This window comes from Tachysurus fulvidraco, chromosome 25, assembly GCF_022655615.1.
Source record: "Tachysurus fulvidraco isolate hzauxx_2018 chromosome 25, HZAU_PFXX_2.0, whole genome shotgun sequence".
NCBI classification, from domain to species: Eukaryota; Metazoa; Chordata; class Actinopteri; order Siluriformes; family Bagridae; genus Tachysurus; species Tachysurus fulvidraco.
The window spans coordinates 17,674,560-17,699,449 of NC_062542.1; the positions used below are offsets into that span (position 1 = coordinate 17,674,560).

Here is a 24,890-nt window from a genome sequence, read left to right on the forward strand (position 1 = left end):
AACACACACTTAACACACACTTAACACACATGAACACACACTTAACACACACTGAACACAGGAACACACACTTAACAAACATGAACACACACACGAACACACACTTAACACACACGAACACACACTTAACACACACATGAACACACACACGAACACACACACGAACACACACTTAACACACACATGAACACACACTTAACACACACACGAACACACACACGAACACACACTGAACACACACACGAACACACACTTAACACACACATGAACACACACTTAACACACACACGAACACACACACGAACACACACTGAACACAGGAACAGAAACATGAAGCTCAGACACTAAAATAAAGGATTTTTCTTTGGAATGATTTAAGTTTCGATTTCAGTATTTTTTTTTTACAGCCAGCAGCGAGTCGGTGTCTGTTTTTATACTGTTTTACTGTCTTTTCCTCTCCTCTTTTCTCCTCTCCTCCTTTCTCCTCTCCTCTTTTCTCCTCTCCTCCTTTCTCCTCTCCTCCTTTCTCCTCTCTTCTCCGCCTTTCTCCTCTTTTCCTTTGCTCTCCTCCTCTCCTCCTGTCTTCTCTACACTTCTCCGTTGTTCCCCCACTCTGTCAGTCCCACAGAAAGTCTGTACTTACATTAACTGGAGTAAACGTCGCTATTCCGTGTTATTCCTCTCAGGCCGAAGTGAATAATAACCATCCGGCGGCTCCGTCCGCTGTGGAGCGACTGCAGGATTCCGCCATGTCAATTATGTGGCAGTGCGCGTGGGGGGAGGGGGAGGGGGTCGGTACCGTAAACACGCATGTAGATACTCACTAAATACCCGAAGGAGCAAAACTTACCGTAATGACGGTAAAAGTTACACATCATACTGGGATTCAGGACAAAAAGAAAGCTCATCATTTTCAAGGGACCAAAGACATTTAATTTAGGTGACTCAGTAATTTAACAGTCCGAGGGTCCAAGTGCTTGTGTGTCCTCAGAGACATGGAGGTCCAGAGCCGTGATTTGGTCCAGATAAAGTGAATAATGTAAAAGAGTTACTAGTCCATCTACTGAGGAACCTGGAGGACCTGCAGGAGACATGATGATAACCTGAGTCCTGACTCGAGCCCTGAGCTGTGAGGAGACACAACTATTCCACTATGATGTTATTATTATCATTGTTATTATTATTAGTATTATGATGATGACACAATTTACTCCTTTCTTTGGAATACCCAAATAGAACTGATGTAAACGTTATACCAAAATATTAGATAAAAAAGTTTTGTATTTATTATTAAATGTGTTACACGTTTCAGAGTCACTGAGTGTTTCACACCTACAGCCAGAGTAAATCAGGGTAAATCAGGGTAAATCAGGGTAAATCAGGGTAAATCAGAGTAAATTAGGGTAAATCAGGGTAAATCAGAGTAAATTAGGGTAAATCAGAGTAAATCAGGGTAAATCAGGGTAAATCAGAGTAAATTAGGGTAAATCAGGGTAAATCAGGGTAAATCAGACGTTTTGCTGTAATAAAATAATGTGAGTTGGGTTTTTTAAACAGATGTTCGGTTCTTTCAGATTGTCCTTTATTCTGCTCTTTGTGACAAAACACACGACACAAATGATTTACAAAAACGGGGCGAATGTTAACACCTCTTTAATATGCAGATTTGATGTCATTCAGTATACAAATTAGAATTTTTCACTTTATTCTATCAACGTCACCCTGAATTTATTCACCTCGACTGATTTAGACACTGATTCTGATTAATCAGATTTACTGATTTTTCTTTGTTTATTTGGTTTAAATTTGTTCTCATTTTGTCAGAGTCACAAGTTTAAATATAAATAAAAGCTCAGATGAATGAATTATTTTGAATTATTAATTATCTCAGAACCATAATTGACAGGCAAATCCTGACAAATGGGCGTATTCTATTTGAACATTAATGTATATTCATGGATCCTGAGAATTTTAATGAGGATAGAGTTAGTAGGGTAAGGAAAGAAAAAACATTTTAATGTATTACTAATAGTTTATCAGTGTGTGTTCAGGAGGATATTAAAGACCTTCTTCCTGATGAATACTTTTACAGAGAAGTAACCTGAACATTAGTGCTGAATAAAGTTGGTGGAGTTTTCAGTCAGCAGTGAAGAAGGACGTGATTTTGCTCTCCTCAGCTTCCAGTACAGAGGAATTTCATCAAAAGCAGACAAGACAGCTCATGTCCCTCACGTTCCAGACCTCTCTCACACACACACACACACACACACACACACACACACACACACACACACACACACACACACACACACACACACACACACACACACACACACAGGCACACACACACACATACACTGGTGTCTGCCCTATTTTCCGTGCAGCTGCAGTTTGGCGTCATGTCTACACAGATGTGCATTTAAGGAGATTACTAAACTCTTAGATTCTGAAATCTTTGGGCACATTTTATTTTCTCTCCTTCATATTTATATGTAAACATTTACATTTACAGCATTTAGCAGACACTCTTATCCAGAGTGACTTACATTTTCTATTTCAGTTTATACACCAGAGCAATCGGGGGTTAAGCGCCCAGCTCAGGGAACCTGCAGTTGCAACTTGGTGGACCTGGGATTCGAAACCAATGACCTTCCAATCAGTAGTAGAACAACTTAACCACTGAGGTACCACATCCCTTTAGAGTTCTGCACTGAACTAAAATGAAAACCACGTATTTCAGCCTTTAGATTATTTGTGTGATAAAAAAAAACCCCAAAAAATAATCTATTTAATTTCATATCATTGTAATTTATTTGCATTGTAAAGCTCATCCATTATAAACACGTGATATTAGTGAGCGTCATGGTTTCAAAGGACAATAGCACCACCTAGTGAACGTTATTAGAACTACAAACATCTGATTCCACAAATGCATCCAGATTAAATCCCAGAACCAGATTTACAGTGATGCAGCCATGGAAGCAGAAAGGTTCAGGGAGTCTATGGGGGAACTCTGGACAGGACCCTACAACAGACTGCATACATATTACAAAGTGTTCCATGAAGAACCCTGGAACAATTCTTTACAAAAAAAAATCTTTACACACGTGTTGATTACGTGCCAGTCTTGTGTTTACATATTTTCAGTATAACAACACAAATCTGAAATGAAAGTTGCAGTGTGTGTAAAACTGCCCACAATGTGAACTTCCTCTATTTAACCATACTGAGGGGTTAAAGAGTTTACTCCATGCCCCTAATACCCCTGTAGCGCACTGAAGTGTAACAGTGTTCGGAACTCTGTGTGTGTGTGTGTGTGTGTGTGTGTGTGTGTGTGTGTGTGTGTGTGTGTGTGTGTGTGTGTGTGTGTGTGAGAGAGAGAGAGAGAGAGAGAGAGAGAGAGAGAGAGAGAGAGAGAGAGAGATTCGGGACTCTCTCTCTCTCTCTCTCTCTCTCTCTCTCTCTCTCTCTCTCTCTCTCTATCTGTGTGTGTGTGTGTGTGTGTGTGTGTGTGTGTGTGTGTGTGTGTGTGTGTGTGTGTGTGTGTTCCATTCCAAAGGTCACTTTTACACTCTTTTACACATAAACAGCTCAATGTGCGATTAGAAAGCCTTCAAAATAAAAGCCAATTCAGTAAACAACGGGATCAGTGTGTGTCACTGTCTTTCACCTGAAACGTGTTAGAAAATAAAAAGAATAAATGATGAATTATGCTAAGGAGTTTATGTATTGTATTTAGATTAGTAAATAATGAGCAGGTAAATGCTAATGCGTGTGTTTGGGGTTGTGTGATGTGTAATGAAGTATGTATGGGGTTGTGTAGTGTGTATTGAGGTGTGTATGGGGTTGTGTAGTGTGTATTGAGGTGTGTATGGGTTGAGGTGTGTATGGGGTTGTGTAGTGTGCATTGAGGTGTGTATGGGGTTGTGTAGTGTGTATTGAGGTGTGTATGGTGTTGTTTAGTGTGTATTGAGGTGTGTATGGGGTTGTGTAGTATGTATTGAGGTGTGTATGGGTTGTGTAGTGTATATTGTAGTGTGTATGGGGTTGTGTAGTGTGTATTGAGGTGTGTACGGGTTGTCTAGTGTGTATTATGGTATGTATGGGGTTGTGTATTGTGTATTAAGGTGTGTATGGGGTTGTGTAGTTTGTATTAAGGTGTGTATGGGGTTGTGTAGTGTGTATTGAGGTTTGTATGGGGTTGTGTAGTGTGTATTGAGGTGTGTATGGGGTGTGTGGTGTGTATGGGGTTGTGTAGTATGTATTGAGGTGTGTATGGGGTTGTGTAGTGTGTATTGAGGTGTGTATGGGGTTGTGTAGTGTGTATTATAGTGTATATGGGGTTGTGTAGTGTGCATTTAGGTGTGTATGGGGTTGTGTGGTGTGTATGGGGTTGTGTAGTGTGTATTGTAGTGTGTATGGGGTTGTGTAGTGTGTATTGTAGTGTGTATGGGGTTGTGTAGTGTGCATTGAGGTGTGTATGGGGTTGTGTGGTGTGTATTGAGGTGTGTATGGGTTGTGTGGTGTGTATGGGGTTGTGTAGTGTGTATTGAGGTGTGTATGGGGTTGTGTGGTGTGTATGGGGTTGTGTAGTGTGTATTGTAGTGTGTATGGGGTTGTGTAGTGTGTATTGAGGTGTGTATGGGGTTGTGTAGTGTGTATGTTACCTGAAACAGGGTCGAGTTTATTCATTGTTACGCAGCAGGACTTTTTTAAAAGGTGTGTATGGGGTTGTGTAGTGTGTATTGAGGTTTGTATGGGGTTGTGTAGTGTGTATTGAGGTGTGTATGGGGTGTGTGGTGTGTATGGGGTTGTGTAGTATGTATTGAGGTGTGTATGGGGTTGTGTAGTGTGTATTGAGGTGTGTATGGGGTTGTGTAGTGTGTATTATAGTGTGTATGGGGTTGTGTAGTGTGCATTTAGGTGTGTATGGGGTTGTGTGGTGTGTATGGGGTTGTGTAGTGTGTATTGTAGTGTGTATGGGGTTGTGTAGTGTGTATTGTAGTGTGTATGGGGTTGTGTAGTGTGCATTGAGGTGTGTATGGGGTTGTGTGATGTGTATTGAGGTGTGTATGGGGTTGTGTAGTGTGTATTGAGGTGTGTATGGGGTTGTGTGGTGTGTATTGTAGTGTGTATGGGGTTGTGTAGTGTGTATTGAGTTGTGTATGGGGTTGTGTAGTGTGTATTGTAGTGTGTATGGGGTTGTGTAGTGTGTATTGTAGTGTGTATGGGGTTGTGTAGTGTGTATTGTAGTGTGTATGGGGTTGTGTAGTGTGTATTGTAGTGTGTATGGGGTTGTGTAGTGTGTATTGTAGTGTGTATGGGGTTGTGTAGTGTGTATTGTAGTGTGTATGGGGTTGTGTAGTGTGTATTGTAGTGTGTATGGGGTTGTGTAGTGTGTATGTTACCTGAAACAGGGTCGAGTTTATTCATTGTTACGCAGCAGGACTTTTATTTTAAAAGGTGGTGTGTTAATAATCCGTGTCACACGACAGGATGAGAAACACTCAGAGAGCTAGTGTGTGTGTGTGTGTGTGTGTGTGTGTGTGTGTGTGTGTGTGTGTGTGTGTGTGTGTGTGTGTGTGTGTGTGTGAGCGGTATGATGATCAGGATGCGTGTGGTGATTTTGTCCTCAGTGTTGTTAGCTTTAGCTCTGACTTGTTTCAGAGTTCCTGCTGTTCCCGGAACTGTAGCCGAACCCTACAAGCTTGTGCTGCTGGACGCTGTGTTCAGGACCATGATGTGGGCGGTGAGACCCGGCGTTATAACGCTTCTCTCTACTACACGGGAATTAACGCCTTATAGCACATTAATACACTGTGACAACAGAAACATAACGTGGTCATTACAACAGCATGCTGAAGTGGGATGTTCTGATCTGTGTGTGTGTGTGTGTGTGTGTGTGTGTGTGTGTGTGTGTGTGTGTGTGTGTGTGTGTGTGTGTGTGTGTGTGGTGGTCCGAAATTTGGAACACATGTTAGTATTGAGCGGGGTAAGTGGGCGGGGCTGAACTTATGTCTGACCTCAAAGACACGCCCTTTAAGCACATGGTTTCTATATAAATTCCCAAAATAAAAATATCTTATCTAGAACCCTAAAAGTTTTAGTTTCCTTTCAAACAAAAGCCAAACAAGAACTTTTTAGTGAACACTTTTCTTTTGTGATGTGACTTTAGTTGAAATGACAAATGCACGGTTTCAATATTAGTGTAATTATTTATACATTAATTTTTATTGTTTTATTAACATTTATGTTTAAACTTGTAATCGTGTTGAACATTACTATATTTCACCACTAGAGGTCGTTTAGACCACTAATCTGTCTCACCTGTGTAATGGGGATCTCACTGTGCTGGAGCTGCCGTAGTTTTGGGCTCATCAGTCTTCTTCACATCTGAAGAGAGTCTCATGTGACCTGTGGAGTGTTTCTCTGGTTTGTTCTGAATGAAGTTTGGGTCATTTTTATCCCTTAATAGTTTAATGATGTGTAATGTTGGAGAATTTAGTTTGTTCCTATTGTCACTTACATTACAGCAGCTGTAAACACTCGCTCCCTCAGCAGCCTCTTTATTCTCTAAAATAATCTGTTTGTCATGTTACTGAGAAACCACAAAGAAGTGTAAACTCCTGTCCTGAAGATGTGGAGAACTTTAAGTTACAGCTTTATCTTTGACTGGTAAACTGAGCTCCAGGGATCTTCAGGAACTCATCGTTCTCACTTGTTCTACCTTCACTGAGTGACAGTTAGTTCTGGACATGCAATAGTTCCCCACAGTTCTCCAAAGTGCTTTATGCTCGGTTATGTTCTGAGTGGTGAGATTTCAGGAGTGTGTTATGTGGTTCATCAGGGTGTGTGAGGAAGGTGATGTGTGGAATCTCATTCAGCCTGCTGATGTGTCTGATTCTGATGGCTCCTGTTCAGTGCCTGTGTCTCCTTGTTTTTTAGGCCAAGTTGGTTCAGGATCTTGGCCTGAGTAATCAGATGAGCGTCCTGAACTACATGGCATTATTTGCCGAGTTGCGAGCACCACGCTCCAGTGAGTCTGTTCGAGTCACAGATACGTCCTTCTCAGGAGTTCAGGCTCGTGTGTTCGAATCCACGGCTTCAGGGCCACGGCGTCTCAAACGAGGAGTCATCTATTTCCATGGCGGCGGCTGGGCTCTCGGCAGTGCACGTGAGTGGAAGGCACTGAAATTCGCTCTCTAGTGGTCAGGCTTGTAAAAATCATACCGTGTTTCTTTGAACTTTTAGAGAACAAAGCAGTGTGTGTGAACAAATACACACACACCAGAATGTTCTGAGTGTAATATAGAAACATAAGAATGTGTGTTTACATCCAGACTGATTAAAGGGGTAAACAGTTAGTGGTCTGTCCTGTGATTCCTCACTTGGTGTTTTTATTACAGTCACCTTGCTGTGTTCAGACGTGACACCTGAATCCAGACGATGTTACAGACATCCACATCACACACAGCACTGATTTCAACTATATGTTCATACACACAGTGTGACAGATGTGACAGATGTGACAGATGTGTGATGCAGCATGAGCCTCATTTTAAAATGAATGGTTTGGTGGCTTTACATGTCTCTATGGACGCACATGTTACACGTTACACCTCCTCTCGTAGATGTCTCAGGCCAACTGATAGAGGTGTGTGTCTCCGTGTGTGTGTGTGTGTGTGTGTGTGTGTGTGTGTGTGTCTGGTGTGTGTTTGTGTGTGTGTGTCTGTTTGTGTGTGTGTGTCTGGTGTGTGTTTGTGTGTGTGTGTGTCTGGTGTGTGTGTGTTTGTGTGTGTGTCTGTTTGTGTGTGTGTCTGTTTGTGTGTGTGTGTGTCTGTTTGTGTGTGTCTGTTTGTGTGTGTGTGTGTGTGTGTGTCTGGTGTGTGTCTGTGTATGTGTGTGTCTGGTGTGTGTATGTATGTGCGTCTGGTGCGGTTGTGTGTGTGTGTGTGTGTGTGTGTCTGGTGTGTGTGTGTGTGTGTGTGTCTGGTGTGGTTTTGTGTGTGTGTGTGTGTGTGTGTGTGGTTTTCTGTGTGTGTGTGTGTGTGTGTGTGTGTGTGTCTGGTGTGTGTGTGTGTGTGTGTCTGGTGTGGTTTTGTGTGTGTGTGTGGTTTTGTGTGTGTGTGTGTGTGTGTGTGTGTGTGTGTGTGTGTGTAAACTCTGTGTATCTTCTCGTGACTTATACAGAGCTCACTGTGACTTTAACACAAACTCTAAGCTCACAATTTAAAGGTTTTAGTGTAATGAAGGAAATGAAATGGCCGAGACCTAATGAGCTCACGGTGAGGAGGTTTTGTGTGAATGCTGAACTGCTGCTGAGCTCCGAACACATCAACAAATCTGTAAAAGTACACAACCTATAATTACACTAAACAACTCTGATGTTGTGTTCATTTTTTCCCAAAACACTTAGAGGAAGAATGTCGCCTCTCTGTACTTTGGTCCTGACGTCACTCTCTTCCAGTTCCTACGCTTTGCTAAATCCTCCTTATTTTTGTTCCTCATCCAAAAGGAATGCGATCCTATGACCTCCTGTGCAGAATGATGGCTGAGGAGCTGGACGCCGTGGTCATTTCTGTGGAGTGAGACTTTAACAATTTATTACACTTTCACTTCTTGTGATTTAATGTTTCACACACACACACACACACACACACACACACACACAAACACTCCTTATGCTGTTCCAGTTACAGACTCGCCCCTGAGGTTTATTTCCCAGCTCAGTACGAGGATGCCATTCAGGCCTGCAGGACCATCCTGACAGATGAGGTTCTGGCCAGGTTCTCTATGGATCCCCACAGGGTGGCTGTGTCGGGTGACAGTGCAGGAGGCAACCTCGCCGCCGCCGTGGCTCAAGAGGTAAAGAGAGGCAGTGTGAAAACTCTGAGGGCTTCAGCATGATGCAGAACATCAGCAGTGTAAAGTTTTGATTTAAAGCTGAAAATAAAAAGCTCTTTAGCAGTAAAACCTTTAATCATCTTATTATTCTTTATCTCTCAATCCACCAAATGATCACTGAATTTATTTCTTTTTGAAGAACTTTATTCAGCAGTCACACTGACACTAATATTCCAGGTGAGTTTGAGAGACTAAATAAGAGATTATGAAGAGTGATACTGAGTTGTGAGAATATTTGAAGTCATGTGTTGTGTTTGAGCGCTGCTTACAGAGTGACACTGAGCTGGTTTGTTTTTCCCCAGTTGGCGTCTGACAGCAGTGTCTCCATCCACTTTAAGGTCCAGGCCCTGATCTATCCTGTGCTCCAGGCACTGGACTTCAACACTCCATCGTACCAGCAGAACGGAGACGTACCCATCCTGTACCGCTCACTCATGATCCGCTTCTGGCTCGAGTACTTGAACGGGGACCAGAACCTCATCTATGCCCTGCTAGTGAACAACCACACAGCACTGGACCTGAACAAGGACACAGCTTCAGCCAAAGAGAAGCTCAACTGGTCCCAACTATTATCTCCTAAATTTACCAAGCACTACAAACCAGTGGTGCCTCAACAAGGTTCTCCACAGATCCTGCAGCAGCTCCCGGGCCTTCTGGACTCCCGAGCTGCTCCGTTACTGGCTGAGCCCGAAGTGCTGAAACTGGTTCCGCCCACTTACATCATGACCTGCGAACACGACGTGCTGCGAGATGACGGGCTGATGTACGCACGGCGCCTGGAGGAGGTCGGAGTGCCCGTAACCAGTGACCATTACGAACAGGGATTCCACGGAATCATGATGTTTGGATTTTTTCCTGCCTGTTTCTCTGTTGGCTTGCAGAGTCAGAGGAATTATATCCACTGGCTGCAGCACAACCTCTGAAGGTCAGGGTGAAGGTCCAGTGCTCCACAGTCTTATATACCTCATTGTGAATGTTAAATTATTTTTTTAAACACAGTTAGTGTAAAGTGATGAAGTGTTCAGTGTCAGGACCGGTGTTCTGGAGAGCATTTTATTTATATTATCACATTATATTACAACTTTATTAAAACTCTTAAATAAATATTTAAGGAAAAGATTTTTATCTAAAGTACCACAAAGAAATAACATGGCAACAAACTATAAGAGATAAACACAGAATGTCACTGATGTTTATTCCACTAAAAATGAGTTTGTATTAATTCAGTTATAGAGTGCATAAATATTGGCACTCACCATTCAGGTAAACTGATAAAGTAACCACATTTACTTTAGACACCTGTTGATGTTGATTATTGCAGGCTTAGTAAAAGTTTTTTTTTACTAAGTGTATTCTACAATAAATAAAGTTTTATAATTAAATTATAAAAATATAAAATGATAAAAATATATTTTTCAGACTTGTAAAGGTTCAATATAAAATAATATCTTCATCTGATCATCTGGTTCTATTCAGAGTTTGTAATTACAGTGGTATAAGTTTATTATTATTATTATTATTATTATTATTATTATTATTATTATTATTATTATTATTATTATTATTATTAGACTTGTTTCACCGCTTCAGTGTTTCTTGTGACAAACTTTTAAAATCTACTTGCTGTTTTTTTGTGCCAGAAAAGTTCACTGTGATATAAAGTGACTATGAGATGATTATTAAACTGAAATGTTTGTTACAACTAACAGTAAGATTGTGGTTCATTACTCACATAGATAATAATAATAATAATAATAATAATAATAATAATAATAATAATAATAATAATAATGTTAGTAAGGAGGAACTTGTAAACATGAGCACACTGAAGTGTAAGAAGGTGAATATAATAGTAACAGACACTGAAATACTAAAGCATTGTGTTTGTTTATTATTATACGTTGTTTATAAAGATAAAAGGTTGTTTACGTCACATCAGTGTTTATTATCACCATCATTGGGACTCTATAAATAATCTGTAAAGCTGACGTGTGAAGTTTCAGCTCCAGAAAAGACAGTAAGAGAATTTCCTCAGGGTAGATTGGTGTGAAGGTAACCTGAGCCGGGTGTGGGGTAGGAGGTGGGGCAGTGAAGGGGATATGGGGGTTGCAATGGGGCAGTGGCAGGTTTTGGGGGTGTGATACATATCAGCCATCTTAGGCACTTGGGAAAGGCCTCTGAGAAATGTTTACACCTTGTGCCTTCACCTGTGAGGCCTACAGCACACCTCCTGCAGTGTGTGTGTGTGTGTGTGTGTGTGTGTGTGTGTGTGTGTGTGTGTGTGTGTGTGTGTGTGTGTGTGTGTTCTTGTGTTTCTGTTTGTGTGTCTGTGTTTGTGTGTCTGTGTTTGTGCCTGTCTTTGTGTGTGTGTGTTCCTGTGTTTGTGTGTGTCTGTGTTTGTGTGTGTCTGTGTTTGTGTGTGTCTGTGTTTGTGTGTGTCTGTGTTTGTGTGTCTGTGTCTGTGTTTGTGTGTGTATGTGTCTGTGTCTGTGTTTGTGTCTGTGTGTGTCTGTCTTTGTGTGTAATCACACACCACTAATCACACAACACCAAACACACAACACTAATCACACAACACCAAATACACAACACCAAACACACAACACCAAATACACAACACTAAACACACAACACCAAACACTATACACACAACAAAAACGCACAACACAAAAAACACTAAACACACAACACCAAATACACAACACTAAACACACAACACCAAACACACAACACCAAACACACAACACTAAACACAACACTAAACACACAACACTAAACACACAACACCAAACACACAACACCAAACACACAACACTAAACACAACACTAAACACACAACACTAAACACACAACACCAAACACACAACACCAAACACACAACACTAAACACAACACTAAACACACAACACCAAATACACAACACCAAACACACAACACTAAACACACAACACTAAACACACAACACCAAACACACAACACTAAACACACAACACTAAACACACAACACCAAACACACAACACTAAACACAACACCAAACACACAACACCAAACACACAACACTAAACACAACACTAAACACACAACACCAAATACACAACACTAAACACACAACACTAAACACACAACACCAAATACACAACACTAAACACACAACACCAAACACACAACACTAAACACACAACACCAAACACACAACACTAAACACACAACACTAAACACACAACACCAAACACACAACACTAAACACACAACACTAAACACAACACCAAACACACAACACTAAACACAACACCAAACACACAACACTAAACACACAACACTAAACACACAACACCAAACACACAACACTAAACACAACACCAAACACACAACACCAAACACACAACACTAAACACACAACACTAAACACACAACACCAAACACACAACACTAAACACACAACACTAAACACAACACCAAACACACAACACTAAACACACAACACCAAACACACAACACTAAACACACAACACCAAACACACAACACTAAACACACAACACTAAACACACAACACTAAACACACAACACTAAACACACAACACTAAACACAACACCAAACACACAACACCAAACACACAACACCAAACACACAACACTAAACACAACACCAAACACACAACACTAAACACACAACACCAAACACACAACACCAAACACACAACACTAAACACACAACACTAAACACACAACACCAAACACACAACACCAAACACACAACACTAAACACACAACACTAAACACACAACACTAAACACACAACACCAAACACACAACACCAAACACACAACACTAAACACACAACACCAAACACACAACACTAAACACACAACACCAAACACACAACACTAAACACAGACTTTAGATTTTTAAAAACCACTGAATAATGATGTACTAAAATACTCCTTATCTAGCTTTGCTTTTTGTGATGCATCATCATCATCATCATCATCATCTCCAGCAATGTGATGATGAAGATTAAGCTGCAGGTCAGTTTACTGCTTTAACCTGCTGTTCCTTATGCAGTTTCATGGCACACAGAGACACTGATGTAAGCATTAATGCTAACTCACAGCTACATTCTTATCCAAAGGGAAACATAATTGAAGGAACTGAGTGTGATGTGAACGTTCACCTTTCTGCCTGTCTGAAGAATGTTATCTGTGAAATAAAGTTCTCATTGTTCTGCACTTCCTGATTTTAGCAGCAGTCGTTCGTTGAGGTTCAGCATGTTGTTTTTACAGGAGATTAAGAAACCCCCTGATGACCCTCGGCTCATTTACACACTGACTACATTATTTTTGTAATATTTTGGGGTTTCATTTCCTCCTTGTGCTGGAGGAACGCCTTGGGCTCAGGACTGCAACTGCAACTTTAAGATGCTCCAAAGTGCTTTATTCCTCACTTAGCATGCTAATGCTCTTCTCCATTAGTCAATATCAGTGCAGATTAGATTCCAACAATCTGTTTGACTTTGTAAATGTCTTCTTTGTGGAATGTTCATTTTCTCCCCTGCTTTCTCACTGCTGTGATTTATGATTTAATGTCTGGATCTAAGAGCTTGAGCTCCATCCATCACTCCCTCCTCGAGGATGACCGCTTGGCTTCTGCAGTCTTTCCACCCCAAATAGGGAAGGAGATTCAATCCTAAAAAAACAAGCCCTCTATCTGCTGCACATTTTTATCTGCACACATCAGTGTGAAGGCGGGGAGTTTTCTCCTCCCTCACAGTTCACCACCGGAGATCGGAGCCTCACAAGAGCTTTTTATTTCACACTCAGACTCATAAGATCAATCTGTCAGTTCAGTAACTCAGGAGTTACTGAGGGAAAAATGCCCACATGGAGAGACACGTTACTCAGTTCTGTCTCAGAAACATTATAAATTAACATACATCTGTTTTCTCTCATGGAGGATTCATCAAATCACAGAAGATCTCGACCTGGACATATTCCTCCATACTTTCTTTATCTTGCCTTTCTCTGACTCTCTCGCTCTCTCTCTCTGACATTCGATTCCAATCGACTTATTTCCTTTTTCCTCTCTAATACAGCAGGGCCTCTCAGACTCCAGGCCTCCTTTTGCAGCCAAATTCTTGATTCCCCTTGTGCAATGAGGCATTGCGTCAAACCTTTAAAACTCACCGTGCACTGCAGGTTCTGAGTTCTTTCACATCTTAGAATAATGTGAAGTTTAATAATGAATTATTAATAAAGATAAATTCATGTCCTTTAATGTTCATGTTTATATGCAGTAACTCGAGAGACATCTTTTAAAACCACACGCTGCAAACTGTACAGTGCCAGGACATGTGTTTCTGAGCATGAATTTCAATTCCCAAAGCAGCTCCTCACACACACACACACACACACACACACACACACACACAAACACACACACAAACACACACACACACAAACACACACACAAACACACACACACACACACACACACACACACACACACACACACACACACACAATGTATGAGTCACCCTCACCATGTTCTCCTCAGATGTACGACATTAAGCTAAAGTTGCTGAAGGATGCAAAGGGAAATAAAAAATGGAGTAAAGGGGAGGTTTAATCTAAAGCAAGTCATCTCTGTGCTTGGCTCAAACTGTCTCCTGGGTTAAAGAAACTCCCCCTCAAACACACACTCTCTCACACACTCAGACACACACACTCACACACAAACACACACTCTCTCACACACTCACACACACTCAGACACACACACTCACACAAACACTCACACACAAACACACACACTCACACAAACACAAACACACACACTCACACAAACACTCTCACACAAACACACACACAAACAAACACACACTTACACACTCACACTAACGCACAGTGAGTTTGGAGTTTTTTTTCCTCGAGTCAGTGAAACTGCACCAAGCCAAACTTCGAGCTCTGTGTCGCTCCACACTTCTGGATAATCCAGAGTTTCCAGATCAGCCATTGGTCGCTCTCCTGTTTTTCTTTTCTCTTTCATTTTTTTTTTGCATTTCTCCTGCTCCCTCCCTCACAGCGCCTGGGTGCCAGATATTAGCTGGCATGTTTGCAGCATTGTTTAAGTTGCCTGCTTTTCAGCTCGAGGTCGTGTCAACATGTGGCCTGCAGAGAGAGCGCAGCTACACACAGCTGGCTGAGTGAGATAGAGCACAAGAACCACAAAAAGGCGAGGGAGAGAGAATGGAGGGAGGGAAGAAAGACAAAGAGAAGACATGCACATGAAAAAGGAAGTATGGGAAAGTGCACACAAGAGATTTTTCCTCCATTATACTGCCTTCAAGCTCTTTGTTTCTACATTAAATACAGATTGTTTGCTGATCTGATTATTATTATTATTATTATTATTATCATTATTATAGAACACATTGGTGATATGTGCAGTTTTCTGTGAGGATGAATAGTTATCAAACAGTTATGGAAGGAGTCTCTGTGTGAGCAGATTTGAGTTAAGAGTCAGTGAGAGGAAACAGCACTGAGACCATGACCAGTTTATTATGTAGAGACTTTAGAGACTCTGACATTCCTCAGAAATGGAACAAACATAGAAATTCTGGAAGAACTACCAGTGATTCACTCAGCAATATAAAAAAAACTGTAACTAACTCCACAATACGGCTAAAAACGTCGTCAGTGACGTGTTATATTCGATACCTCACCCCCAGCAGGTCACTGTGGGTCTGGATCTATGATTCAGAACCATCACACAGAGTGCAGAGGGAGAAGACGGTTCTGAGAATCTTCTATCTTATAGTTTATATAAAATCTCTATAAACACTGCATGGACGTGTGTTTGATCAGGATCAGTGTCAGTGTTGAAAGGTTTTCAGTAGAACCTGCCATGTGAACCTGAGACTGGAGAACCGCAAAGCTCCATGAGTCGTTCCTGCAGACGCCCTGGTGAGGAACCATACAAATACACACGTCCCTGACAGGCCTGAGAAATCATGAGCATGAGGACTGAGTTCTACACACAGTCCGGATAAATTCATCCTGACGGTTCTGCTTAAATAAAACACAAACCATGTTGGATAAACTGCGGAGAAAAATCTGTTGTTTTCATTTAAAACATATTTTTAGATTCAATGTTTAAAAAAGCACAAAACACAGTTTATAAACCGTCCAACGATGACATGAACATCTAATGAGCGAGCCGCCACAGAAACATGAAGTGATTTAGAGTTATCATGAGAATTGGACCTGAAGGAAAGCTGCTATCCTTATGTAGGGTTAAATAAAGGTTCTCCACCTGGCAGGACACTTCCACAGAGTGGTTCTCTACTGAAGAAGGTTCCAGTTAGAACGCTTAACATTTAAAACTAAGATTCTTATTCCACATTTTTGCAACTCTGTTTTCTGTATAGTTTCATTTACGGAACGATTCGTTGAACTGTGATGAGTTAAACGACACTCGAGTCGACTGTCCAAAACACCTGTGAGGAACCTTTTTTATTTAATAGGACATGCATTCTAGTGCAGAAGAGATTCTGTGAGTCTATTGGGGTGTGAGGAGGAACATCAGCCTGAATGGAAACTCAGAATGTTGTGTGGAATTATTACAATACACAATGACATTCCTGCTGCACGACTTCTGAATGATTCTACACAAAAGTCCAGCTAGAGCTCCTAGACTACTACAACAGTGTAGAACCTTTACTAAAGCTTTTGTGTGGAACCTTAAAACAGAGTGATTTAATATCAGAAAGTTCCAAGCAAAAGATTTGTGGAAAACAAGAACCTTAAAAGAACCTTAAAAAAGTCAGCATTTGATTATTGAAAAGTGTCCTGAAAAGTTATAAAGGTTCTAGAACTGTGAACTGGGTGTGAAGTTAATGTTTGTCTAAAAATCTTCTGAAAGAAAATAATGAAAACGACCAAAAAAAATCACAAAATAAATCTGGATATAACTTGAAGTTTTGAGGGTTTTGATGGTGTCAGTGTGAGCTGATGATCTGGAGTCTAAAGATGGAATTTAATTTTGCTTTCGGGAAAAACAAACAAACAAAAAACAACAACAAAGAACCAGTTTCACAGCCACAGAAACCGAAAGAACCCGTGTGTGTGTGTGTGTGTGTGTGTGTGTGTGTGTGTGTGTGTGTGTGTGTGTGTGTGTGTGTGTGTGTGTGTGTGTGTGTGTGTGTGTGTGTGTCTGCTCCTCCTCCTCCTCGCTGTGGTGTGTTTTCTCTTCATGTACAGAACAGAAACCGGAGTTGGAGCTTTAGTTTGCTGTTGGTCATCATGTCGAGTTCCCGCACAATGCAGTACATCGGCCTCCTGCTGCTCGCCGCCATCCTGCTGCAGACCATCGCTGTGGCCGTCACCTTCATCTACTTCAGCAATGTTCTGAACACGGTAAGAGCCAGGATCGGACCGGAGACTCTGCGGAAACATCAGCGCACTTTTAAATTGTGGTGAATCGGAATGTGAAAATGAAAGCACAAATTTCTAAAACATAAAAAAAAAATTATGTGAAAATAAAAAACATCTCCTCGCGCGCGCAAGAGCTTCATCTCGGTTCAGCTGTTTTCTGGACGCAGGTTTCTGTAGATAATCTCCATGTGGTCAGAAATACAGATGCGTTAAAAAGGTGGCTTTGGATCGTGCAGGAGTCTGCGGTGTGCAGTGACCCGGTGGAAGTGCTAGAGATTTCAGTAGAAATGCTTACATTAAAAGCAGGATAGTGACATCAGGAGCTCACAGTCTGCAGAGCCAACACGACTCTTTAGGCTTCGGGGCGTCCGGGAACTTTGTGTGTGTCTGTAGGACTCACACACAGCGTCTCTCTCTGATATACACACCACACATCATCATGCTGAAATCAAAACTTATTTATTAACAGATGAAGGAGACTTTTTCCAAAAGCAGCGTGTCGTGTCTGATGCGTTCGAACCTGCGCACACTGAAAGGTTCTGATCCGAGCAGCTCGGAGGGAAAGGACGACCCCTGCTGGCAGGTCACACAACAGCTCCACTTCCTCATCGAGAAGGTAAAAACTTCCAGCAGGGCAGAAACAACAATGAGCTCATTTACAGCAAATATAATGTTTCATTTTTTAACGACTAAAGGAATTAAAGACACACGAGACGATTCACTCAGTGGAATTTAAAACTCTGAATGCGGTGTTAAATGTCTGTGTCATGTCTCCACAGTCGATGTCTAATCGCTACCAGGAAGAAATCTCCTCAGCAGTTAAAGGTAGGAGATCAAGGATTCATGATAAGCTGTAGGTGATAGTGTTGAGGCCACAGTTCAGTTCGGTGCCCTGAAGTGTTCATGTAAGAGACATAAATGCAATTATGACACAAAAAATGATGTGAAAGCTGTCGCACTTTTCCAGATGAAGTGACCCGAGTTCTTCCCTCACTGGCGGTTCAGGACCAGGACACTGCTTCACGACCCAAGATTGCTGCCCACGTCACGGGCAGTTACACGCAGGACTCAGACAAGGATGTTGGAGGTGCGACTTAAACAAACCAATTGTGTGGCTCTGACACAGACATCAGAACAATGTTTGTAAAAGTCTATAAAAGAAAATAATTGTCTGCTTGGACGCATAATTACAGGCTAATTAAATGATTCAGGGTTCCATTATGTGATCATTGTCCAAGCAGCACTTTCAGTTCATGAACTGTTTTGTAGATTGTTGTACTGATTGTTGTACAAAGTCCACGCAAATACAGACTTTAATTGCACACCTTCAGCCCAGGAAGCAGCTGGCTAGCCAAGGATTTTGTAAACATCACTCGCAAAAGGTTTTGAGAGACCATGTCTGTGCAGATAGTTAAATAATTATTTTTGTTGTATTAACTGATCTGTAAACTCTCACAAAGACACAGTTTGAATTGTCTTGCTGTAGCTTGTAAGTAAAATGAAAAAAGGCTGGTGTGAAACTTGAGACAGGTTTTTGAAATGTGCATCTCTTTCATTTGTGCTGCCAAACTATGAAACAATGGTGCTTTTCTGGCCAAGCCAACCCCATAATCCCTCTCTCTCTCTCTGGCCCTGCCACTGTAGGTGCCTCCAACAGGAAGGTGTACGGCCAAAAAATTCAGTCGTGGGAATCCGAGAAAGGTCTGGCCTTCCTCCAGAACGTGGAACTGAACGACGGAGAGCTGGTGGTGCCGCAGCCCGGACTGTACTACATCTATTCTCAGACATATTTCAAGCACACGCTTATAGAGGAAGAGGAAGAAGAGGAACAGGAGGAAGAGGAGGGAGCAGCCAGGGGAAAGCCCATGCTGCAGTATGTATATAAAAAAGTGGGATCTTATCCGGTGCCAATCCTACTGATGAAGAACGCAAGGACGACCTGCTGGTCCCGGGACGCTGAGTTCGGCCTGTACTCCATCTACCAGGCGGGACTTTTCCAGCTTGGAGGCGGAGACAGGCTGTTTGTAACTGTCAGTAACGTGAGCACCATTGAAATGGACGAGAAGTCAAGCTTTTTTGGTGCTTTCTTGGTCAGTTAGGTCCAACATACTGCAAGAGGAAGTTTTTTTTACTGCTCAGTGGTTCCTGTGATTCAGGACTCAGCTTGTTTTGTACTGTGCTCTCTTTGGATCGCTGTCTGACATCAACCCGACTTCACTCTGAGGAAAAAACCCATCATGCAGGAGTCAGAAACACATCAAGAGTCTGAGATGAAGCTGAATTCTGTCTACCTGAGACGCAGGAACTGAGAAACGCTCAGCAGGTTGGGGATAAAACCGACTGGTCGCAGAGAAACACCACGTTTTCTATCCTGCGGACAGACGGAGAGAAGTTCCTGCACTCTGTATGTCTGTAACTCATAACATTAAAGAATTAGATGATTTTTTCATTTACACTGAGAAACTGAACCTTCTGGTTTTGCTCTGATGTCATCGGACAATGACGTATTGTGGCATGTAATGTAATATTTTCTGCCTTTAAAACTGAATTTGTCAGAAAACCTCTGGATAAAAAAAGCTCAGATTTCTTCTTTACTTTCGTTCACTTATTTTTTACACGACTTCCTTATGAACTTTCAGCATTTTCACCGCAGTGGTGTTTGTTTTATTTATGGATAAATCTATGGATGATGAACGTGAGCATCTGTGAGCGGAGTTTTAACGGAAATCAGCTGTGTAAATTTATTAATCATTTTTTTACTACATAAAGAGATTTTAAAGCCTTTGCACTGAATAAAGTCTCGAGATTAAAAAGTTTTCTGTAGCATTGAACAATTCCAGCTTTTTTATAATATATTTTTTGTTCTGGAGCCTCATTTACATTTTATTGTGCACAAAGGAAACCTTTCTGTCTGAAAAGCCTTCATGTTAAAATATCAGCTAAAGCTGTGAGCTGGTTTCAGAAAGGGACTTTTCCCTGAGAGTCATGGGCCTTCAGGGTCCTGTTTATCTGACAGTCGCTCAGTCAGAAGAGCAAGAGGAACCGAGGCCATGGGGTAAGGATCAGGGCCCAGTGGTGCTGACAGCCACAAAGCAGATGTTCCAGATGTGTGTTACGTCTGATTCATAATAAAGTAGAAATGCTGCCAGAGGTGTGTTAATGCTGTAAAACTGGATCATTTTGAAATTTACACACAGGCTTTGTAACGTGTATACAGCAATACAGTTGTACATAAAATATATAAATAAATCATGTGAAAAATTCTAAATAAATCATTCAGTTTGATTGAAAATCTGTGCAGAATTCTTCATCTGGATAAAGGTCTCACCTCTATAGTGAAAACTGGTACTTTGTCTGCTGTCCCTCTACTGCCCACTAGTGGTGTTAAAAATGAACAGCATCAAACCATCAGTAAACAACAAGCTCCGTTTCACGAGTTTTAGTACAATGGGGAAAAAAGACAAGAGTCACGTTTTGATTTTTTTGTGGAAATATGTTACATTTATATTACAGGTATTTAAATGCCCAAATGGAAAAAAAAACAGTTTTAGACAGCATAAACTAGCACAAACAGGACCGCAACATAATTTAGACAGAAACCGAACATACTGCATCTCAGAGAATTGCATCTGTAGAAATCCTGATGAAGCCCTAGATGGCCTGTAATCTATGTTAAGTGATGCCCAATAAATACTGCAAATGTTGTTAATGTAACTTAAAAAATATCATAAAATGTACTTTAAATTGAGTTTCATAAGTCGATGTACAAAAAAGCTTATAAATACAACCAGTCTACTGACGTAGCAGGTACCATTTCATCCAACAGGTCTGGTCTTCTAGCCTACAAACTGAAAATCATCCACAAATCCACATAACATGACCCTCAACAACGAGGTCAGGCATCTCTTTGCTAAAATTCATGCCATATAGATCACTTGTATTGAAATTGTGTGTGGGCGGGTGGGCATCAGGGACGGGCAAAAAACAGAAATCCATCAACTTACAGTAACATGACTCTCGTCACTATAGTGTGTAAGACAATCAAATAAAATAATAGAAAACAAATCTTACAAGTGATTTATAGGCACAGGCTTCAGCAATGACTAATTCAATAACATGAACTGGAAAAGAATCACAGTAGCTGCCTTATTGACGACTCCGCTGGCTCGTCTCCGGGACGCGAAAGAGCCGGGCTGGAATTTGTGTTCACACAACAACGAGAACATTGTGCACAGCTCAACAGTCAAACCTCATGTCCAACGCCTCATCCTCGTGAGTCCCGGCCGCCAGGAACGATGACATTGGCGAACCTGTCGCCGAGGGGACGTTCAGTGTGCCGGGAGTCCCGCTACCGCCAGCGTTCTTCATAGCGATGCTGGTGACGTTGATGCCCAGCGTAAGCCTAGTCTGCTCCAAAGCTTTCTCTGGCACCGCAAACGCCTCCAGTTTCTTCTCGCCGTTGGCCATGTAGGAGTTCTGGCAGCCGCGGCATATGCAGTCCAGACAGGCCTTCCGGTTGGAGTAGCAGGGGCAGCGCTGACCCCGACATGTAAGAACACTTGGGTTTTGAGTGGCCCTGCCACATTTACAGCCCTTCTTCTCCTGCGGTTTCTTGTACACCACCTTGGTCGGACTCCCAGGCACCAGTGGATTATTCACCAGTCGCTCTTTTGTCTTGTCTTTCGTTTTCGGGGCGCTCTGTTTGGACTTTGCATACGCCTTTTTAGGTCCATGTTGCTCAATACTCTTCTTAACGGGTTTATTGGGCACAATCAGGGTTTTACCCACTTTGGTAAGTCCTCCACCGTTTGGAACGGCCATGTTCGGTGTGTCGAGTGTCGGAGCTTTAGGTTCACACTTTATAGGAACTGGCACTGAGGCGGTGAGAGCCGGCCCTCTGATGATGGTGGAGATGGGCAGGGGCTGGATCTTCTCGCTGTCGCTTTCAGAACGTGAGCGTTTGCGGTTTGAGCGTGGAACTCTGGGAGTTACGGCTGAACAGGAAATTCCAGTGGACGGCTGAGGGTTGTGATGAGGATGATGTGGAGCTAACACCCCTGCAGAGTCAAGGGGAAGTGAGGGAAGTGGTCGAGAAGTGTCTGCTGAGGCAGCAGAACATCCAAATGGTCCATTTATATTCCCTGAAGCCCCGAGGCTGGGCTGCAGAATAGCAGAACACTCCACTGGAGGAACAGGATCAGGCTCCAGAGTCCTAAGAACCTCCTCCACGCTCAGTAAGAGAGTCCCACCTGCATGTTTTATATCCTCTCCAAATTCACACATATCCATACTGGAGGCACATAGCTCCTCTCCAGCTGCTGCTACAGCCTCACACACAGGAATCTCACTGCTGAAGTTCTCCTGCTTCACCACATCTCTGCTCAGCTCCACAGTCACGCTGGTGTGAGGCGAGGGCATGCCAGTCGTCAGCTCGTCCATGCTGCTCAAGCCGTTACAATCCTGAAGGCCGTTTACTCCCAGCGGGCTTGGTGGCTGCTGCTTGATCTCCGATGAGCACGAGGACTGGAGCTCATCAGGAGGTGTGTCCGAACTCGAGGGAGCAGGAGAGTGTTGCGCCAGATCCAGCAAGAAACCCTCATCTCCTGTCTTGTCCAACAAGAGACCCTCATTCAGCAGAGCAAGAATGTCTGGAGCTCCGTCCACTTCACTGGAAATGTGCCTAGCAAGAGGAGAACCCACAATGTACTCGCACAACTTCCTGTAACAGTCAACCAGAATACACAGCTGCTTGTTCTCCTCGAACTGCTCATAGTCTTTACACCAGCTGCACGACGGCTTCATCATCATCTTCTTCCCTTTGCACGCTTTGCAGACGTAATGCTGGCACGAGGAGTTGGTCGGAGCGATCGGATCCTGAAGCAATTTCCCTGCAAGAGAAAAACACACGAGGTAAATGACACAGAGGCTGGAGCTTCATCTCTGTAGAACAGCACGCGCTAGCTGTAAGTAGATGGCGCTGTCGGGTTACAAGCCCACAACACACACACACTGCAGCACGATATAGTTTATTTATGTTCAAGTCTAATTAACACACAGTATACAGTTCATTAATATCACATGTAACTGCCTGGAAGCTACCAGGAAGGATTGTGAGGAATAAAACCATCACTGAACACGAATCTAACACACATGCAGAAAAAGGCATGGACACGTGCAAAGGGACAGAAAATAATAATTACAATAAAACTGTGTTGTTAATGTAATAATATAATAATATAACAGGTTGGAGCTGAAAGGAGAAACGGACAGAGACAGAAAGATGCACAGACACGTGTACAGTGACGTGTAAAGGGAATGATGGGGGTGTGTCGAGCAACATGAAATAAAACGTGTTGAAATAAAACGTACCGCACACCAGACACGACAGAGACTGTCTAAAGAACGGCAGCAGCTTGTAGAGCTCGGATAAAGCCTGCGGGTCCCGGGGGTCGCAGCGCAGCACCGAGCGGCACGCGGACACGTACAGAGCCGTGGCGTTTACTGGGTTCATGTCCGCACAGGGGGGAGGGAGGGGGGTCAGGACCGACACACACACACACACACACACACACACACACACACACACAAACTGTTCTCACAGTTAATTATCGCACAGTGCTCGAGCGCGTAATTAATGCAAGACGTCTGCACACTCAGTTCGAGATTAAAATCTTCACACGTGCGGCGGGACGTCACAGAAACGTCTCTCCTCCACACACAGCACGTCCACCGCCGTTACAGCCGACACGCCGTGCACGCGCGCTCGCGCTTCCATGGCAGGAAATACGCAAAAATAATCATCACCGGAGAAAAGCAGTGCACGCGCTCCGGTAACGTGTCAAACACATCCGAGATGTGGTGCAGAACAAACACTTTGTTTACAGGTCCATGGGAGCGCGCAGGAAGAGCCGGATCTCCTGATCCTGTAGTCCACTTCACACACACTCACTCTCACACACACTCACTCACTCTCTCTCTCTCTCACACACACACACACACACACACACACACACACTCTAGCCCAGGTTTGTCCCGCGCGCACACGCGCACACACACACACACAGGAGAGCGGAAGCAGATCGTTAAACTCGGTGTGTGTTATTGTTCATGGCGCCGCCGCCGCTGCTGCTGCAAAACAAAACAGGCCGCTTTTTCTCTCAGCGCTCCCAAAGCCCGTGAAGCAGCAGCACAAAATGCATGTCATTAAATGTCCGAATCAGCAGCAAAACAGCACATAAACAGCGGAAAAGCTGCGGTTTGTTGGACCGGGCGGCGAAGCTGCGGCTCCGAAGATCAGGAACAAAACAGGCCGCTTTTCTCCCTCAGCTTTTTCTCCCTCAGCTTCTGCTGCTTCCAGCCGCCTTCACTGCCAACATCCGGGGTAAAGGGACGTAAATAACGTCCGCGTCCTGCGTCCCAGCTTCTCAGGAGGAAAATGAGACTCCGAGCTCGATATTGAAATGTGTTTGTGTTTGAAAAAGCTGCTAAGCGCTAAACGCTTCTCCTCCCTTCTCTCCGTGTGACCACAGCTAGGGGGCGCTGTGGACCAAGTCTC

At 42.8% G+C, this 24,890-nt stretch overlaps 4 protein-coding genes across 7 annotated transcripts in view; 2 read left to right on the top strand and 2 right to left on the bottom strand.

Annotated features, from left to right (window-relative positions):
• The window catches only part of fndc3bb (fibronectin type III domain containing 3Bb), a 47,993-nt gene extending 47,211 nt beyond the window's left edge, over positions 1-782 (bottom strand). For all 3 annotated transcript variants that reach the window (XM_047808415.1, XM_027173804.2, XM_047808414.1), the window contains exon 1: positions 644-782. The gene's annotated coding sequence lies outside the window, so the exon portion shown is untranslated. The remainder of the gene's footprint in view (positions 1-643) is intronic.
• Positions 783-5,504: 4,722 nt separating this feature from the next.
• LOC113660364 (neutral cholesterol ester hydrolase 1) lies at positions 5,505-10,832 on the top strand. Of its 2 annotated transcripts, XM_027173818.2 has the most exons (5): positions 5,505-5,749; positions 6,946-7,174; positions 8,516-8,585; positions 8,694-8,865; positions 9,207-10,832. In XM_027173818.2, exons 1-5 carry the CDS (start codon positions 5,600-5,602, stop codon positions 9,825-9,827), a joined length of 1,242 nt encoding a protein of 413 aa, XP_027029619.2. In that variant the 5' UTR covers positions 5,505-5,599; the 3' UTR covers positions 9,828-10,832. The 2 variants fall into 2 exon arrangements, with proteins under 2 accessions (XP_027029619.2, XP_027029620.2); XM_027173819.2 differs by lacking the exon at positions 6,946-7,174 and having other exon boundaries at positions 5,627-5,749.
• A 6,279-nt stretch (positions 10,833-17,111) lies between these two features.
• tnfsf10 (TNF superfamily member 10) lies at positions 17,112-20,627 on the top strand. Its single transcript, XM_027173771.2, has 5 exons — positions 17,112-17,317; positions 17,805-17,951; positions 18,115-18,160; positions 18,303-18,422; positions 18,980-20,627. The coding sequence occupies exons 1-5, from the start codon at positions 17,204-17,206 to the stop codon at positions 19,432-19,434; spliced, it is 882 nt and encodes a 293-aa protein (XP_027029572.2). The 5' UTR covers positions 17,112-17,203; the 3' UTR covers positions 19,435-20,627.
• A 651-nt stretch (positions 20,628-21,278) lies between these two features.
• Positions 21,279-24,890, bottom strand: msl2b (MSL complex subunit 2b). The gene is made up of 2 exons (XM_027173770.2): positions 23,705-24,890; positions 21,279-23,223 (listed from the first exon to the last, which is right to left on the bottom strand). The coding sequence occupies exons 1-2, from the start codon at positions 23,844-23,846 to the stop codon at positions 21,572-21,574; spliced, it is 1,794 nt and encodes a 597-aa protein (XP_027029571.1). The 5' UTR covers positions 23,847-24,890; the 3' UTR covers positions 21,279-21,571.

What these genes read in the sequence shown, in the direction of transcription:
- msl2b (XM_027173770.2), bottom strand. Translation starts at nt 23,846, where the DNA reads ATGAACCCAGTAAACGCCACGGCTCTGTACGTGTCCGCGTGCCGCTCG. An exon ending in TCTGTCGTGTCTGGTGTGCG is followed by an intron (nt 23,224 to 23,704) that starts GTACGTTTTATT and finishes TTTCTCTTGCAG; the next exon opens with GGAAATTGCTTCAGGATCCG.
- tnfsf10 (XM_027173771.2), top strand. Translation starts at nt 17,204, where the DNA reads ATGTCGAGTTCCCGCACAATGCAGTACATCGGCCTCCTGCTGCTCGCC. An exon ending in TCAGCAATGTTCTGAACACG is followed by an intron (nt 17,318 to 17,804) that starts GTAAGAGCCAGG and finishes ATTTATTAACAG; the next exon opens with ATGAAGGAGACTTTTTCCAA. An exon ending in TCCACTTCCTCATCGAGAAG is followed by an intron (nt 17,952 to 18,114) that starts GTAAAAACTTCC and finishes ATGTCTCCACAG; the next exon opens with TCGATGTCTAATCGCTACCA.
- LOC113660364 (XM_027173818.2), top strand. Translation starts at nt 5,600, where the DNA reads ATGATGATCAGGATGCGTGTGGTGATTTTGTCCTCAGTGTTGTTAGCT. An exon ending in GCCGTGGTCATTTCTGTGGA is followed by an intron (nt 8,586 to 8,693) that starts GTGAGACTTTAA and finishes ATGCTGTTCCAG; the next exon opens with TTACAGACTCGCCCCTGAGG. An exon ending in CCGCCGCCGTGGCTCAAGAG is followed by an intron (nt 8,866 to 9,206) that starts GTAAAGAGAGGC and finishes GTTTTTCCCCAG; the next exon opens with TTGGCGTCTGACAGCAGTGT.